Raw genomic sequence first — 19,926 nt, forward strand, 5'->3', positions numbered from 1 at the left:
CAAAGATAACCACAGAGCATTCTTTAGCTATGTCAAGAACCTAAGGGGAAAGTCTCAGATCTGCTCTGAATTAGTGCAGAATGGCACAAAATACACTGAACCGACTGATATTGCCAACATTCTGGCAGACAGGTTTAGTGCAAACCTCACTCCCCTCTCACCCCCTAAAGGGCCCATAAGCATACCAGAAGAATGTAGAACCCCGGCAATCACTGACACACAGGTTAAAACAGGCCTATCCAAAGCCAAAAACACAGCTTCATTGGGACCGGACGGTGTCCCAGCCTGTGTTTTACACAAGTTCCAAAATGAACTAACCCCTCACCTAAACACACTGTTCAAACACAGCCTCTCTACAGGCTACGTACCCATAGTGTCACACAGCAACAGTTATCCCACTCCACAAAGGTGGAGCCACAACAGACCCCGGCAACTATCACCCTATAAGCCTGACTAGCCTGGTCTGCAAGGCTATGAAGCACATCATCATGGAACTCATTAACAGAGATATTGGGAACCTCCAAACATTGGACCTTACCCAGTTTGGCTTTGTTAAGGGCAGATCATGCCTCCTAAACCTGGTGGACATCTTTGAGACAGTTACCAAGGCTTTAGATGAGGGAAAGGAGGTCCACGCAGCCTGCCTAGACCTCGCAAAGGCTTTCAACACCGTTCCCCATTCTGGTATTATAGACAAGCTCACCAGCCTGAACATAAACCCCTACATCATGAGATGGGTTGCCAATTGGCTCACAGATAGAACCCACCTGGTTAGAGTTGCAGGCTCTAGGTCCGACTCTAAACCGGTTACAAGTGGCGTCCCCCATGGCTCAGTTCTGCGACCCCCTCCTGTTCAGTATATACTTCTCAGAGGTACAGACAAGTACAGGAGGACTATGGCTGACCAAGTTCACAGACGACTGCAAACTGGGGGCCATAATTGACTCTCCAGCTGATACAGAAATCCTCCAGAAGGGTCTCACTGAGACGGATACCTGGTGTCAAAATCATGGCCTCAAGCTAAATGCCAAAAATGCATAGTCATCCCCTTTGGAAAAAACAAAGTTCCCGCGAACTACCACATATGTGGTAGCCCCCTAAATACAGAAAACGTAATAAGGGATCTGGGGAGCCAAGTAGATAGTAATCTCTCCTTTGATAATCATATTGCCAAGGTGGTTAGAAAATCCTTCTATGTGGCCCACCTAATCACAAAAGGGTTTGCTTCTAGAACAAAAAAGAGGTTATTGTGCTCCTCTACTCATCAGAGCCATCATAGAGTACAACGCCCCATTTGGGATGTACCTTACAAGACACCTGCAACAGCTGGAAAGACCACAGAAGTACCTTACCAAGAGGATTACTGGCCTCAAACAGATGCCCTATGCAGCCCGACTGAAGAAACTCTAGCTGTACTCGGTTGCATACTGCTTACTCAGAGGTGATCTCCACCTGACATACAAGGCCATGTCCAACCAGAATTGATGGACATGCTCCACCTAAAAAAAAAAAAAAAACAAATCCCCAAGAGCCACACACTCTAGGGATCTAAACCACACCACAATGATAAATAGGACATGCTGGAGGGATAGATTCCTGTCCCAGAGACTCCCCATGCTTTGGAACAGGATTCCAATCTACATTAGATAGAGCCCCTCACTAACACTCTTCAAGAGAAACCTTGACGAGTAGATGGGAAACAGAAAATTTACCCCGGGGATCACTGCAGCGGCTCTGCTGGACAGAGGAACATGGAACTAATGGCTCTGCTGGACAGAGGCACAGTGAACTAATCTAAGGTGGTGGCAAAAGCCAACACATTCTGACTAGGCTTATAGATGCCCTCGGGCAGATAGCCTAGTACTTACCTATGAACCTTCCTTAGATGAGAGGTTTTCTAATGGAGTTGTCCCTAGGACAAGTAACTGGTGGTGAGGCAGAAAACTACAAATGGATCCCAAGGGCAGGTAGATTACAAATGGAGGTCTGGGTGAATGGGTGGGGAAAAACTTCTAAGAATTTGGCAAAATAGTTTAATAGAATACTGCAAGGACATAAACTCTTAAACTCCTGGAGTATGGCAATGATCTCAGGAGTTCCAATTGTAAAAAGAGAGAGCTGGGCAGAGAGGGGAGTGGCTTTTAGGTATTATCTATTGAAAATAAAAGAAAAACAGGGATAGGGTTGGGATGGTACTGCTAGGGAGCGGGAAGAGTAAAGAGTAGTTAAACAAAACGCTTTAGACCATCTGGATGTGATTCATAAAGCTAGACATTTGGCGTTTAAGCAAACTTTCTATAATAGTATTTCTAGAGCACAAAAGATGAGCGAGAGAAAAAAATTGGAAAGTGCGATACCAAAGATAAGGTCTCTTCACACTAGGAAGCTGATGAGGCACCCAGCAGAAATTGTAGAGATTTTCAGGGATCTTTATGCCCAACTATATATATAAGGGTCAGAACACAGAGACTAATGATGATTATAGTTTTTCTAAGGGAGGTGCCCCTAGGACAAGTAACTGATGAGGATGCAGAAAGCTTAATGCAAAGGATACATTTTAAGGAAATAGATGAGTTTTGCAAAACAAGCTACAAATAGATCCCCAGGGGTGGATGGGTTACCAGTGGATGTCTGGGTGATGATGGGTGGGGAGAAACTGCTAAGAATTGGCAAAAATTGTTTAATAGAATATTGCAGTGACATAAACCCCCAAACTCCTGGAGTATGGCAGTCATCTCTGTAGTTTCAAAGGAAGGGAAAGATTTAATGGATTCGGCAATGTACAGACTGAACCACGATTACAAGGTCTTCATGTCCCTAAACATTTTGCCAAACATTATTAACAAAGACCAGTGCAGCTTTATCCAAGAGTAACAGACTTTTGACAATATAATTAGCACTTTAATCCTTTAGACATAGGCAGAGAATGAGGCAAAACCTTTGTTACTAATAAGCCTAGACACCAAGTCCTTTGATACGGTTGGCTGAGAGTATTTTTTAAGCTGTAAAGTATGTACTGGTTCCCAATAATCTCGGTGGATATGATAAAAACATATATACAAGGATTCCACTGCAAAGGTCAAAGTAGAGGGTAGTCTCTCAAACAGTTTCAATTTCACAGGGGGGAGCAAGGTTGTGTTGCCTCCTGTCCCTTCTGCTGTTTATCTAGAACCACTTGTAAAAAATCTGAGTATCTTAATTGGTAGGATTTAACTGCTATGAGTACAGCACGATATTTCTTTGTATGCAAATGATATTGTAATATATTTAACTGAGTCAGAAAGGGACATAGCTATGTTGTTTGAGATCCTGAGATGCTTTGCTTAATTTTCAGGGTACAAAATCAGTGAGAGTAAAATCAGAGCTGTAGCAGTGAACTCCTCACCAGTGCACAATATGGCCCAAAAATGCCCTTACCTGTGGGGGCGTGAGGAAACTAAGGGATTTGGGAGTATGGATCATGGAGAAACTTGAGTAGGCCACAAGTGAAGTGTGGGAGAAAGCTAAACAAAAAAATTCAGAAAATTATCAGCGAAGCAAACTTACTAAATCATGATCTAGACAGTAAGGTACAAACAATCAAAATGCTTTTTGTGCCCTTGATGTTATGCACAGGACAGGCATACTGTTTTACTCCACAAGAAGAACTTTGTTCCGCAGTCGAAAAAGAGTTAAAAGAAGTTTATATGGGATAGCAGATGACCCAGGGTCAAATGGAAGAGATTAAATCTTCAACAGTCAAATGAGATAGACTAAGTCTTCAGCCAAAAAGAGGAGGTTTGGCATTACCTGATCTGAAGGACCGTTTTGAGGTTACACATATTTGAATGTCTTGTGTAGCACAACTAGTCAATTTCTCCTCAGAATGAAAGGTTGCGTTGCGTTTAGCAGGTGGAGGTGACACCCATAGGGAATAGATCTGGCATATGGGCAAGGTTGCCTTACAGCCAAAATACATGCACCAAGGATATATATATATATATATATATATATATATATATATATATATATGTATACATGTACACACACATATAGAATATTAGATAAACTTTTTTAAAAAAAATTAATGATCTCCCTGGAGGCAATTACTACTTCCAGTAGGCATATAGGAAGGGCCGAGGCAAAGAAGAAGACTAGGGCAAGCGATTGGGGGAAAAGAGAAAAGAACCTAGGCAATGAAAACAATTATGGAGAGACAAAAAGGTGTTGGAGTGGAGTGATGCTAAAGCTCTGTTTAACTTGACAGTAAGAATAAGATGTTATACGTAGAAATGGTCACAGAAAATAAAATAATGAGGGATACAATTAGAGTGGTGGGGGCATCCCTGATCTAGTGAATCTCTTACTGGAGGTCAGCTCACCTATCACCATTGATGGAGGTTTATTAAGTAGAATATACAAGATGCTGCATTAATAAACCTCTATCAATGGTGATAGGTGAGCTGACCTCCAGTAAGAGATTCACTAAATCAGGGATGGCCCCCACCACTAACCGGGAAAAGTCGAAAGGCACAACATACAAGATGCTGCATAAAAACTTTAGAGAAAAAACTGCAGATTTAAAAAAAATGTTGGGAAAAGTTTCTGGGTAGGGAGTTTTCAGTGGGTCAGTGGAAGATGATATGCTTAGCTCATATATATGCCACTAAATTGAGGAGCATTAGGATTTTTGGTGAGAAATACCTTCATCTGTACTTTTTTCACAAGTGAAAATAAACAAGATGTTCCCAGGGGTAATACATCCCTCCATAACTTCATCACTGCACCCCACCTCCTTCATTCATTACTTCAAACTTAATATCCAAACTTTATAAAACTTCAAAGCAAAAATACACTTCCAAAAACTCTATAGCACATAATGCTTAAACATACACTCCATATCCTATCAGATTAACATTAGAGGTGGATATACACCATAATCCAGGACCATCCACTGCAAAATCCACCACTAACCCAAAACTAAATACACCTCTCTTAGCTCCCAGAACATCCTTATTGCAAATTTTCCACCTGAACATCCAAAGCATTTGCAGTAAAACAACCAAGCTGTGTGCATGGATAGCCCAGCACTCTCCTAACATACTAATAATTACAGAAACTTGGCTAGCACCCCATGTTAAGGACAAAGAAATACTATCACCTAGTTACAACATACTAGGGGTAGACAGGCAAAACAGAAGAAACAGGAGATGTAGCCATCTTAAATAAAAATAGTCTCCAGAACAGTCTGGAGAAACAAATATGTCTCCCAGAGCCTGCTGCTTCTCTGGAATAGATTTCCTTTTCACGTAAAACAGAGCTCCTCACTGACCCTATTTAAATGCATTTAAATTAATATTGCCAACATCTTTAGTGCTCTACAGAAGCTAGATCCCCACCAAACCCTATCCATAATGGGAAATTACATCACTCCTGGAAATAAGATAAGCACCAATGAAAATTTTCTGTCTTGGGTCACCTCTAATATCCCACAAGAAAGATAATGTTAGGAGATTTCAGTATCTACTGACTGGCTGTCAGTTGTGATTATCCTCAAAATGCCATAACACCAACAAAGGTTCAGTTTGTGGTTAGATACTTAACTCCTCCCTGACAACATATTCTCCTAAGGTTCTGTCTTTAATGGTTTAAGTGACCATCTTCCTACTTTTGTTGTCAGTGCTCAAAACCATACTCACAAACCACAACACCTTAACAAAGTAAGCAATCTCTCCCACTTCCAAAAATGACAATTTCTCCAGAGCCTACAGTTTTATAACTAACAACATCTTAAGGATCTCCCCTTGGATGATGCTGTTACAGAATTCCATAGAACCTTCCTTAACATTGTAAATAGTTTACCCCCCTCCCCAGAATCAAATATGTAAAAGCCATACCAGCCCTTTGGGTGACCAGAACCATGAAACATCTAATGACACTCAGAGACAAGGTCTGGAATTCCTGGATCAAAAATAAAACACAGAACAACCTACATATATTTTGGCAACTCATAAATCACGCTTAGTACCAAATCAAAATAGATTAAAAAAACTACTACTCTAATCTACAGTCCAAAAACCTTCAAAACCTAAAGGTATTCTGGTCAGCTATTAACAAAATTCTCAAACCAGGTCATGCCACCCCACCCAAGCCAGAGTGCCCAACAAAATAGAAGACGCTACCACCCCTCTTCACTTCATAAAACTCTAGTCACATCCTTAGTCAAACACCACAGCCCTCCCAACAGCCATTCCATCCCCAGCAACTCCTATGACTATGCCCTATTTTCATTACAACCAGTTCCCACCTCAAACATTAAAAAAGTTGTATATTAAAAATAAAGACCCACCACCGTAGCACTTGACATTCTCTCTGCTGAATATCTACAAGTGTCTGCTGACGCTAGAGCCTGTCCTGTTTCCATACTTGTAAACCACTCTATCACAGAAGCATAAGTCCCAACACTAATGAGAAAAGTTATATCCTCCCACTACATAAAGGAAGAAGTAACACTAAACTAAGTAACAGCTGTCCTATTGCTATCCTGTTCCCTTTATTTAAATGTCTTGAAAAATGCATTCAATCCCAGCAATCCCAACACCTTGCCTAAAATAACCTCCTCTCCCCCTTCCAGCACATCTTCCTCCCTAATCATTGCACTACTACAAACGTCCTGTGTGTCATTAATGCTCTAAATACCCATCAGAATGAAGGAAGGCTGGAATCCACCCTCTTTCTAGACCTTTCCACAGCTTTTGGCAGTCTGATACCCTATCCTCCTGCAAAAACTCTAGGATTTGATGAAACTTCTACAGCATGGTTTAACAGCTGTCTTGCTAATAGATCACAGACCGTAAAATGGAAAGGATTTTCCCCCTTTTCCTCCCAGTCTCCACAGGTGTCCCACAAGAGTCCATTCTTGGTCCCATTCTTTCCAACATCTTCATAATAACCTCCTAGATGCATCTAAATCAGCCACAATAATTCAGTAAGCTGATGTCTCCACTCTCATGTGTAGAGCCCAAAATCTTAACACCCTGTAACAAATCACTCGGGAATCCTTCTCATACTATTAAGCCTGACTAATTGGCTCAGGCCCCCCCCCCCCAAAAAAAAAGCAAACTTTTTTCTTTACCCCCAAGAAACCTCTCAGCTCAGAAACCCTCATTTGATATTCTCTCAGCAAGTAACACTGAAATCATCCCACATACTAAGGTACTTGGCATCTAGAATTGACAATAGCGTAAAGTTTGACTGTCACACCCAACATACAGTAAAAAAAGTTCACCAGAAATTGAATTCCCTATATAGTCAACTATTTCCTCAATGACCAAATCAGAAGACAGTTAGCCTTTACTCTACTACACCCAACACTTATCTACTCAGCCCTCATTTTCACCAATTTACAAGTCCCTCAGCTCTCAAAACTCAAACAATGCAATCACAAAGTAGCAAAGACTGCAATAAATCACCCAAAGAACTGTTGTCTTGAACTACCCTACTTTCTTACTCCAGATATGCAAGTTGCACTCATAACCTCATCTTTAAATCTTGAAAATGTCCATTTCTGTCAACTCTAATCCAGCTATACAAACCAAACAGACCCCTTCGCTCAACCCAAATGCTGCTCCTCCATGTCACTAAATGCAACAATACAGATTCTCAAACGTTGTTACCAAAGCATGCAACACCATACCTGTCTCTCTCTAAAAACAGAACATCTCAAACATTGTAAACAGAATCTCAAGTTGCACCTGCAGAATCTCTGCCTCTGCCACTACCTGAGTACCCCTAGACTAAACCGTAATTCCCCACTTGAATTATATTGAACTGTGCTCAATATCGTCTTTTGCTCAAAAAAATAATCTGTATCTGTGCTTTATTATACTATCTGCAGTGACTCCATTACTGTACAGACTTTTAAAAAAAATGTACAGAAAAGTCATTCAGTACTATGTATAAGCTTTTACAAAACATCTTTATTCTTTAGACTATGCAGAGACTTGTAAAATGCTGATTTTGTTTACACTATGTATACTACGTATAAATCTTTAATATGTCATTTGGAGCTTTTCTCCCTGGACCTTTGCTGAAAAAGGGACTCTGTGCTCAGTCGGACTTTCATGGTCAGCACATGCAATAAGTAAGTAAAATAACAATGAGTATGATAATGTCCTGTTATTGTGGTAAATGTAATTTAAAAATGTGTAGAAGAAATACAAAAAGGCTTGTGCTTCTGTAGAAAGGAAGATGGTATGAGGCAGAGGCATTGTATAACAAGAAATTGGAATGGGACAGATTTTGCTAGAAGTGAAATTTCGGTTGAGAACTAAAGGGCAGGATGGTTAAACACTATTTTCTTGTTTAAATGTATATAGACTATTGTAAATATGCAATCTGTTTTAATGTTATAGAAATAAGATATGTAAATGTGGCTTTAATAAAGACACCAAATTTTCTGGTAAATGCCATTGGACATTTTACATCTAGCTGAGCCACCACCAGCTCAGACAGATGGCACCCCAGTCTGAGATCTCATCTGATGAAGTTGTTGTTACCTAGGCTTTTGTTCCTGTATCTTACTCCTCTCTGGCTTTTGCCATTTTTTTTTTTTTTTTTTGCACTTTGGCTTGATCTTGAGTGAAGCCATTCTTCATCGTCATCAGCTTCTGAGCATTTCAGTGTTCTCTGGCTGACTAAATTTGACTAATAACCCCCCCCTTCAACCCTTCTCTCATTTCCCAGCTTTAGATAGAGTATCCCCTCTATCACTATAAAACTGAACTGAAGATTACTCATTGCTTGTTAATCCTTCCAGGATTTAGTTATTCATTTAGTCTGTTATTATTGTTATCTTGTTACTGTTTAGAAAATTTGTAGCACTGTATTTTACTTCTTATTTCTCAATGTTTGTAATTAGTGCTTCTACTCAATTATACCGAATTTGCTCCTGTATTTCTCCATGTCATGATCACCTCTACTGTATTCATACCTTGACTGTTATTGTTTACCATCTACCATGTCATTCTGTGGAGCTTTTCTTCCCAGGCCTCTGCTGAAAAAGGACCTGTGTCCAGTTGGAATTTCCCGGTAAACAAATGTAAATAAATAAATAAATTAGGAGCTGTCATTGAGTCTCACACTGACACAGATGTTCTCCCAGAGGAGCTGACACAGACAAACAACTGGTGTCAGAGCCACGGACTAAAACTAAATGCCAAGAAAAATGTATAATAATATCCTTTGGGAAGTCATCCATCCCTGGTAACTATAGAGTTGACCCAGTAGTCAGGGACTTAGAGACACATTCAAATAGTAATCTAGCCTTTGATCACCACGTGTCTACAGTGGTGAGGAAGTCATTCTGTTGCCCAACTTATAAACAAAGGTATGGCATCTAATTCCAAGGAAGTCATTTTTTCCACTGTATTTGGCATTCATCAGACCTATCATTGAGTACAGTGCCCCCTTTGGTATATACCTAACCAGGCATATCCAACAATTAGAACATCCACAGAGGTTCCTCACTAAAAGAATACAGGGCATAAGTAATATGTCCTATGCAGACCGCCTCAAGGCCCTATCCCTGTAGTCTGTCTCCTACAGGCTTTTGAAGGGAGATCTTTGCCTGGCATACAAGGCAATGTCAGACCCCACTCTGATGAACCTCCTCCATATCCACAAAACAAACAGTACCAGAATTACCCATTCTAAAGACTTAAACCTTGCTTGTGACATAAATAGGACCTACTGGAGAGATGGGTTTGTATCCCAGAGACTACCGCTTTTCTGCAACAGGCTCCCTTCTCTGTGTGAAGAGTAGGAGAACCTGGACAACATTTGTGTTGGTGGGGTATTCTATGTCTGCTTTTAATTTGAAATCCTCTGCAAGTTTAGTCAGCCAGAGACCATTGTCATTAGACTTGACTTCAGAGAAGTAAATGCCAAAAAGGAACGGTCCCAGGACCAGTCCCTGAGGGACTCCATTTGTGACTGGCCTCTTTGTAAAGGTAGACTCCCTAATTCTAATTTCCTAGGTCCTGTCTGTGTGCCACCTGGCTGTCCACTGGGTGACATAAGTGTGTATACCTACCTTCTTGAGTTTGTCAACAATACCTAAGTGGGGGTATTGATTCAAATGCCTTGGCCAGGTCAAGGTAGGCAGTGTGAAGCATGTTGCCCTCATCCATTGCTTTGGTGACTTTCTGAAAGAAATCTACTAGGTTGAGTAGGGATGACCTTCCCTTGATGAAACCAAAGTAGGTTATGTTCAATGTCTGGAGATTTCCTGAGTCATTACTGATCATTTCCATGGTTTTGCATATGGGACTAGTGAGACTTGTGGGACTGTAGTTTCCAGGGTCTGTAGATAGCCCACCTTTGTGCAGAGGGATGATTGTTGTTGTTTTTCATTCGTGAGGCACAAAGCCTCTTTGGGGCTGCAGTTAAATAGCAATTCCAGAGGGTCTGATAAGTCATGTTTCATGCTATTTAGAAGGCATTCTGGAATATTGTCTGGGCCCATTAATACAGTGTTATTGGCCTTAAAGAGAGCATTAAGGACCTGTTCCCTAGTACTTCCTGAGGTAAGGTTGAGGGGGAGAGAGGGGTAAATTTGGAGCCGAGTTTGTTGGCCAGTAGGTTTTCTATATCTTCTGGCTCAGTATAGGTGTCTTCATTAACAATGAGCTCTGCACACAATTGTGTTTTGTCTTTGAGGTTGCGGATGTAGCTAAAAAATGCCTTGTGGTTGTCCTTGGCCTGGGAGACCACATTTACCTCAAATCTGGCTTTGGTAGACTTTTTTTGTCCTTATTAAAAAAAAGAATGAAGTGGATTTCTAAGGTGGACATCAGAGATAGCAAGTTACTGTGTGTTTAGGTGGTGACAGACTCAATTATTCAGCTATGAAGTTCATAGAAAATCCTCTCTGAGTGGGTTTAAATTGTAATGCTGTTATAAGAAAAAGTGTGATAGGTTATTCTGTTATTGTGTGAGACTGTCTTACATCAGATGGAAGTTATATGTGGCAGTATTGTAAACTCAAATGAAAGCATAGTTCAGACCACTGCACATGTATCATATTACCATAAAAGACAAGTTTAGTTCATGAACTAAGAGGTTGAGAGGTACAAGAACCTTGATGTTTCATGTTGATAGTCTCATTTCTTTTTCTTACTGCTGTTTTGGTTATTTTGCCTGTTTGCATGACCCACACTGGTATTTAAACTTGCCAAATGACACCAAGTAAAGGTTACAAGTTTGCTTAAACCACTTTTATTCCCACTAGTGCATTTTGCTGCAGTTATTTTCTTTCTGGATATATATGCTTGTGTAACATCCTTTTAGAACATATTTCAAACTTTTCCTTATTTACTGAGTTTGAATCTTGACTCTCTTCTTCATTTCCTGCAGGGTTGTCAGTGTTCAAGGTGTAGCAGTTAATGCAGAGGATTATGGCTGTGAATTGTTAACAAGCTACTCCTTGTGGTCCAGGATTTGACTTCCTGAGCCTCCATTTGCTTATAGGTTCATAGGTTAGTAATAGGCTAACTGCCCTTGTGAGCTACTTTAAGCCCAACCATTCATTATGCCAGTCTCCCGCCCCTCTGTTTTTTTTTTTATATAGGTAGATACTAGGATATTAGTTTGCAGACTATTACAAGCCTAGCCAGAGGTCAGAATCAAACCATTATGCCACCCTGACCATGCTTGCTGTATGACCCAGAGCAAATCACTTAAACTGGCAGTGTTCCCAAGTTCTCCCCGAAAAAGGACACTTTTGTCCATTGGGCTTTGTCAGTTAACAAGCGGATAAAAACAGTTATGCTATTAACAACTGCTGAATTTTGCCAAGGACACCACAATGGAAGCTCGCACTCCACCAGAAACTCCGTTTATTGAAGTACAATTATGCTATTAGTTATGCTATACAGTTATGCTATTAGTAGAACTCTTAATTCTGCTTTCAGACATCTTTATAATGCTTCCTGGGTGAGATGCAGATGTCTATATTTATTTTCCTTTGTGGTTATTAATACTTGCATTACTCTTAATTAGATATTTATTTTGCTTCATGGGTAGAACTCTTCTGCCTAGTCCCCAGACAGAATGATCTTTGACAAGTGCTGTCAAATAAATAATTAAGAAAATACTGACACACTACTAGTGAGGAGAGTATGTAGTAATTATATGCCTGGGAGAATGAGTTAAGTGTTGATGAAATGGAATGTAAACAAGTCTTTTGTATGCTGGAAAATTTGATACGACTCTTGGCTTGTATTTACAGGGCAACACCGTCAATATTGTGCACATTCCTGTCATTTCAATACTGACGTCTCTGCCACTGTGGGCTATTAATATTGCTCACTTCTCATCCAGCTGGTCGTTCTACACCCTGCTCACCAGCATGCCATTGTATTTGAATGACGTTCTACGTTTCAACATCAAAGAAGTAAGACATTTTAAATTGTTTCTCAGTTGGGCAGTGTGCAAAATAAATCTAGTCGTGTTGTCATTGAGACATCATTGTTATGCACTAGGAAGGAAATGTTGCAGACATGGTAAACTATACTGCTTGGCATTTCATTACGATTATATATGCTTGAGGTACATTTGTCCAGGTCACACTTTGCTATTTCATTCTGGAATATTGTCTGGGCCCATTAATACAGTGTTATTGGCCTTAAAGAGAGCATTAAGGACCTGTTCCCTAGTACTTCCTGAGGTAAGGTTGAGGGGGAGAGAGAGGTAAATTTGGAACCGAGTTTGTTGGCTAGTAGGTTTTCTATATCTTCTGCAATTCTAAAAATACTTCAAAACAGCCACATGGCATAGAGGGAATAATCACTGACTATGACCCATATGACAAGAATTTGATTAGCAACTTAAGCACTGGAAGAGCCAGGCAAGAGGGATGAAAATAAGCTGCCATCTTGGGCATAAGGAGTGATCATTTCAGTTAGCTAAATGCTGCCAAGCAAGTAAAGGCTTGCAAGATACTGATTATAACCAGTCCCAGGGATGTTTCAAGCCGTTTGTTTGTAGTTGTGGTGTGAGCACTCATGTCGGCCAGCAAAGGTGGGTTTAGGACCATAAGAAGAAAAATGCTAATGGCTGCCTGAACAGTGGCCTCTGCAATCATCTGTTGTTTCACATAAAATGAATGAGCAGGGAACAGCTCTTGCATTGTGAGGAACGAATATGTCAACAGATTACAAGGAGGGCTGATGGTTGGCAGGCAGTGAGTACCCAAAAAGAAAAAATAACAGTGGTCTTAAGCTGTGCCATATTAAAGCCTGAGATCAATTCTAAATAAAGTAAACATTTATCTGTATAAAAAGTAAAAAAAAAATTCTTCCAGGAGCAAGTTTTCCTACAGTCCCTGCCCACATACTTTAATCATACTAACTCTGAATGAAGTTGTACAGAGGTAAGCAGTGTGAAGTACTTGAATATACCCTCTTCTCTAAGTATATGCAGCCTTAACTGGTATAGTTAAGGAGGGTATGGGGATAACCCTCCCCCAATTTGGAGAGATGAAATGGCATTTGGCGATGTTTCTTATTTTTTTTTCTGTATCTGTACAGTACAACTCTGTACTTTGTGAACTTTTGTTCATAGGTTCATAGGTGTGTACTAGGCTAATGGCCCTGGAGCATTTACAAGCCTAGCCTATAAAAGTGCATTGGCCTCCTGCCACCCAACATTAGTTCCCAGTGCCTCTATCAAGTAGAGCCATTGGAGTGATCCCTGGGGTGAACTTTCTATTTCCCATCCACTCATCAAGATTTCTTCCACCTAAAAAAACTTCTCCAAAGCTGACTTTGGGCACCTAAAAACAGAGGTGGCTAAATTAACGGCACCCATGTCAATGGAAATTAGATGCATGATTGACGGATCATACACCAATACACTTTTCAAACATGTACATAAATGCATGGAACTAGCCATACCCAACAGAACCAAGATGTTCTCTTCCAAAACAAGGAAGCCAATCTGGTGGTCCTCTGCCATCAATAAACTCTACAACAGAAGGAAGAAACTGTTGCAGAAAAAGGTGAAGTCCCAAGACTGGAAAAACTCTCTTATTAGCCTCAACAAAAAGTTGAGATCCCAGCTATGAAGGCAGAATTGTGGCAGACACTAAAAACGACCACAAAGCCTTCTATAGCTATATCAGAAATCTCCACGGCAATACCCAGGTTTGCTCTGAGTTACTTGCACAGTGGTACCTCCTATTCTGAGCCAACAGATATTGCCAACATACTGGCCAACAGATTCAGTGCCAACTTTTCCCCTCTCTCCCCCCTAAAGGACCAATCATAATGCCGGAGGAATACCAGGCACCCAGCATTACTGCAGCACAGGTTAAAGCTGCATTGTCTAAGGCCAAGAATACAGCTTCCATGGGACCTGACAATATCCTTGGATGTGTTTTACATGAACTACAAAGTGAACTGGCATGACATCTATGTGCTCTGTCCAATCACGGCCTCATTTCAAGCTTTGTCCCTACCAAATGGTGCACTGCTACAGTCATACCTCTCCATAAAGGGGGAGTGACTACTGACCCTGGGAATTATCGCCCCCTTAGCCTGATGAGTCTGATATGTCAGGCTATGGAGCGCATCATCATGGACCTAATTAACAAGGATATAGTTAATCTTCAAACTCTAGATTCCACGCAGTTTGGTTTTGTGAAAGGTAGATCATGCCTGCTCAACCTGGTTGACTTCTTTGAGTCAGTCACCAGAGCTGTGGATGAGGGGAAGGCAGTTCATGCAGCCTACCTTGATCTGGCCAAGGCCTTTGATACCATTCCCCACTCAGGAATTATTGATAAACTCGCCAAACTATGCATCAACCCGTATATTACTAGGTGGGTTGCAAATTGGCTCACAGATAGAACCCACAGTGTGAAAGTAGCAGACTCCAAGTCAGACTGCCGACCAGTCACGAGTGGAGTCCCTCAGGGATCGGCCCTGGGTCCTCTCCTGTTTGGCATCTACTTCTCAGAAGTCCAGGCCAACACGGAGGGACTCTGGCTGACCAAGTTCACAGACGACTGCAAGCTGGAGACATTATTAACTACCCAAGTGATGTAGGCATCCTACAGAAAGGCCTCACTGAGACCAATGACTGGTGCCGAAACCATGGCCTTAAGCTTAATGCCAAAAAAGCATCATCATCCCCTTTGGGAAAAACTCAGTTCCCACTAATTACCATATTGATGGGAGTCCACTGAACACTGAAGGTGTTATAAGAGATCTGGGGACACAGGTTGACCGCAGTCCCTCCTTTGACCACCACAATGCCATTGTGGTCAGAAAGTCCTATGTGGCACATCTCATTACCAAGGGTTTTACATCCAGAACGAAAGAGGTCATCTCTCTCTACTCTTCCCTCATTAGGACAGTCATCGAGTTTAATGCCCCATTTGGCATGTACCTTACTAGACACATGTAACAGCTGGAAAGGCCACAAATGTACCTCACAAAGAGGATCCTAGGCCTTAAACACGTCGTACATGGACGGACTCAAACAACACAAGCTATTCTCTGTCTCATATCGTCTACTAAGAGGCGATCTTTGCTTGACTTACAAAGCCACATCTGATCCAGCTCTGTTAGAAATGTTACATCTAAAGAAATCCCATTTCCTCTGCACCACACACTCCAGAGACCTCAACCTCATTACCACAATCAACAGAACATGCTGGAGGGACAGGTTTATAACCCAGAAACTGCCCATGCTCTGGAATAGATTTCCCATACATGTTAAGCAGAGCACCTCACTGGCCCTTTTCAAGAGAAAAGTAGTAGTTTTAAAGGAAAAGATTTATGGCTTTTTGTCACTGTGTACTCAAGTATTTAATTGATGTTAATTAAATAGTTAATTGGTAAGGGTTCACTTGGTATAAAATGTGATTGTGCATTGTATAATGTATCCTTGAAGGTGAAAAGCCGAGGTACCAGATGGTGATTTGGTGCTAGTAAAATATATCAACTATTGCTGTCATGTGTTTTTTTTCTTCTTCTGTTCATTTCACCAATGTTAGTTGTACCTGAAGTATCTCAGATGCGTTATGCTGCGCTACTAGTCTGGAGGTGTGCATATCCTTTATTAATATGGAGACACCACCGCCCTTGGAGCTTTGGTCCATGTTCTGGGGCTGAAAGGCGTGGAATGAATTATAGCTTGGTAGCGCAGGGGTGCTTTCTGCTGTTTTAAACTAGGTCTCCATTACAGCACAAATGTCGATGTTCTCCATTTTGAGGACTGCTTCGAGCAAGTGCAACTTGAGATTTAGACTTCTAGCATTGAGCAGCATGACCCTCAGATTGCATTTATTTATAGCTGTTATGGTGGTAATTTGGTCTTTGGAACATCGCCTAAAAAAGGCACTATGGGGTGGCAAGAGCCTTAGCCAGTATCCAGAAACCCAGCGTTGACAGATGCAGACCATCTCTGGCAAAGCATCGAGGTCTGTCAGCCATGTCATCCCAAGCAGACAGATACTGGATCTGCTTAGAATAACACCAGAAACTTAACCAATTGTTGAAGTCAGTTATTTTCTGCTTGTACTGCGGTATCATTCTGGGCAATGGTAGGATGCTGCTCAGGGCTAGGTTCATACCTGCCTTGGCCACATAATCTGAGAGCTCCTCCATGTCTCTTCATGTAGTCCAGGTAGGCGCGTTTCAGGTCATTCACACCCACATGGACAGTGGCAGAATCATACTTGTACTTGTTGTGGAGTGACTTGAGTGTGTATGTTATGTGTCGGATTCTGGCACCTGATAGACAGCTGACCGTTACCTTCTCCTTATTCAATCTAGTGTGTGGGACATCAGTGTGCCTCACTATCGAGTCAGTTATGATTAGTGTATTGAGCAAGCTGTTTTGCCTTAGGGGCTTAGGTTGAGGGGCACACTGTGTAGGTGAGCTATGTGTCTTGTGGTTTGTGCTGTGTTGTGGTGGTCGAGTGCGTTTCTACTTTGGAGGTCTCTGCTGTTTGGTTAGATTTCATTTGAGAGCCTCCACGAAGGTGGGTGTGTGGTTTGCGTGGTTTGTGTTTTCATGTGAGAGCTGTGATGGTGGGTGTTCTGGAGGGCTATGTGTTGCATGTGGTGTGGTGCAGATGTTGACCTTCTCCTCTTGAGCAGCTATTCCGGTCTTGACTTGAGAGTGCATGACTTCCAATTTGGATATACAAGTGCATCTCTCACAAGTCTGAGTGGTGGGAGGTAAGAGGAGAGAGCTGTCTGTGTACATGAGGCAGTTGCTACACTGCCTCAGAATACCCAAGTTCACCAGGTTAATAGGAGAAAGCACAGCAAACTGACCTTTAGACATGACAGGAAGGATGGTCATTATTACTAAGTACTGGAGCTGTTTCCTTATATATTCCTTTAACAAGAGAAATGTCACTGAACGTGTCTGAGTCTGTACAGAGCACTGCCAAACACTTGAGGGGAAACTAATACGTAGACCCTGAAAATTTAAGGATGAAGTATTTAGGCAGATATTATGAAGTTAGAAAGAAATCATGCAGTACTTACTGAAAAATAAAGAATTAGCTTGTCAAGAATGATGAAAAGAGGGGAGTTGCATGAATGGCTACTACTAATGCTGGTCTTAGCACAGCTTCACTCTGTTAGGATACAATACTCCTTTGCTTCTTTTCTCACCGGGAGCAAAATGTTAGCACCAATCCCAAGAATAGAAGCAGGCCACAGCCTGTTTGTTGATCCACAGTCTTGTCCCAGATGATTCAAGGGTCTGGAGGCTTGTAGCCTTTTTCTGGTAGATGCCTCTAATAGCAACCAGACCAATCAGGTATGTTAAGCACTGACACTCACTCTCCAACCAGAAAGAGTCAGGAATTAATGCACTCTGCTCCTCTTGTCACCAGGATCAGAATATAAGCACAGATTCCAAGCTGTCACCTATAAAGCAGTTATTAAGCTTTCTGGTGATAAGCAGTCTCCAGGAAATAATGTAACTGCATTCCTCTCACCAGGAGAAAACAGAAGCAGTAATCCCAGGATGACTACTGAGAGGCAGAATGTGGGCTCTTCAATAACTGGTCGTCTTGCAATAGATGCTTAAAGGTAAAATGAAAAAAAAATGGTTTATCCTAAACACTGCAGTGTGCACTAGAGGAGTTAGATGTGAAAGTAGGTAACTTAAGTTTTACCTGTCTAAAAACTAGTTTTAGTGGACAGTCATTATTTTTAAAACAGCAAGATAGATTGAAAGGGGGTGGTCACTTTTGTACTCTGGTACTATGGAATACAGTAGGATGGCCAATAAATTTAAATAGTTGAAGGTGAGTGATTTCACAAAATTATAATTTTGTGCTTACTCACACTAGCCAGTAAAAGCAGAGAGGAAATGAGATATATGGTCAAATTAGCATAAGGGGCGGGTGACTAAAAAAACAGTGATGTTCATAGGTTCATAGATTAATACTAGGCTAACTGCCCCTCTGGTCCATTTTTAGCCTAGCCAATTACCCCACATGAGAATCAAACACTGCACCTTGTGTTTGCAAGGTAAACATCTTAACCATTATGCCAAACTCCGACTTTGTCACCACTTTATGGTGTTTAAGACCACAACAGTAACAGGGTTGGAAAAATTTCTGTCTGACTCACAAGAGACAGAGCTGTGGTCTCTTTTCAAGTTTTAATATGCAGTTAAAAGCTGAATACAAGTAAAACACAGTGTAAAGAAAACAAATCACAGTATACAATATAGGAAAAGGCAATAAAGTAATACAAAATACAGCAAATAAAAAGCAAACTAACCTTTCCCTCACAGCAAACTGTAGCAGAGTCTGGTTGAGCCTTTCCATTTAAGCCTTGTATAGATGAAGTTTTGTGCTACAGAAAAAGAGATACTAAAAGTGTTTATTGACTGTTTGATAATTCACATATTATTTTTCCTGTAGTTACTAACCTGCCACAGCGTATGTTCCATTCCCAGTATTGTTGTCTCACTTGGCAGTTACTTTAATGTCTCAATTGTAGGAAACTGTCTGTTTTTTTTTTTTTGCATGGCAGCTGTCATCATTGTGGACAGCCTGTAGCACCCTGTATAATTAGGTTAATGTTTTGTTGTTCTAAGTGTGTTTATTGCTTCACATTTTGGATCCACTAGGAAACCCTGACTGACAAGACACTGGATAATCTGACAAACACAAATGCCAGAAATACCACAACAAAAAAAATATGAAACTTAAACATTTCTTTGCAGTGGAGCAAGTCCCCCTGCACCCCCATGTGTAGGGAAGTCTTTCAATCTCCTTGATCTTGTATACTAGTTATACAGTCACACAAATGTGAAGAAGAGACACATTTCCTAAAACAAAGGAATCACTGCCACACACACACTTAAAACTGCATTAGCAGTGATCTCCTATGAAAAGCAGTCATTGGCATTGTGTTTGTAACTGTATTGTGACTTGGGCATTTGGCAGTCAGAGAATCTAATCTAACATATCACTCACTGGGTAATGTGTGTATCAGTAGCTTAGTATGAGATGCTGTAAGATTTACTTTTTTTATAACAGAAGTTACATTTTCAATTAATGAAACTCCCAAGATCAAAACACTTTTAAACTGAAACACACACAAATTCAGTTTTTTTTTTCAAATTAAAATACATCATTGGAGTTAATATTTAAATGTTAGGGTGATGGGGCAGTGCTTTTATCAATATTTTCAGAAAACTACAGTCATAAACATTTTGATGAAAGTGTATGAAAATGGGGCTTTCATTGTTCATGTTGGACAGTTCTCCAATAAATTTTATGTTATACTTATGTCACCTTTTTGCGCTACTGTCTCACTGAGATGATCATATTATTGAAATTCATGGTTTATTCCTTATCTACTGTAAGTTTTTAACCTTTATTTATTGTCACTGAATGACATTTCT

General features: G+C 40.8%; 1 protein-coding gene across 1 annotated transcript in view; it reads left to right on the plus strand.

The window, feature by feature from the left end:
* Positions 1-19,926, plus strand: part of LOC122812417 (sialin-like) — a 1,040,020-nt gene that overhangs the window by 724,525 nt on the left and 295,569 nt on the right. The window contains exon 9 of the mRNA XM_044084807.1: positions 12,269-12,433. Within this exon, the coding sequence (XP_043940742.1) occupies positions 12,269-12,433 (165 nt within the window). The remainder of the gene's footprint in view (positions 1-12,268; positions 12,434-19,926) is intronic.

Source organism: Protopterus annectens, chromosome 1.part1, assembly GCF_019279795.1.
Source record: "Protopterus annectens isolate FY-2018-M chromosome 1.part1, PAN1.0, whole genome shotgun sequence".
NCBI lineage: Eukaryota > Metazoa > Chordata > Ceratodontiformes > Protopteridae > Protopterus > Protopterus annectens.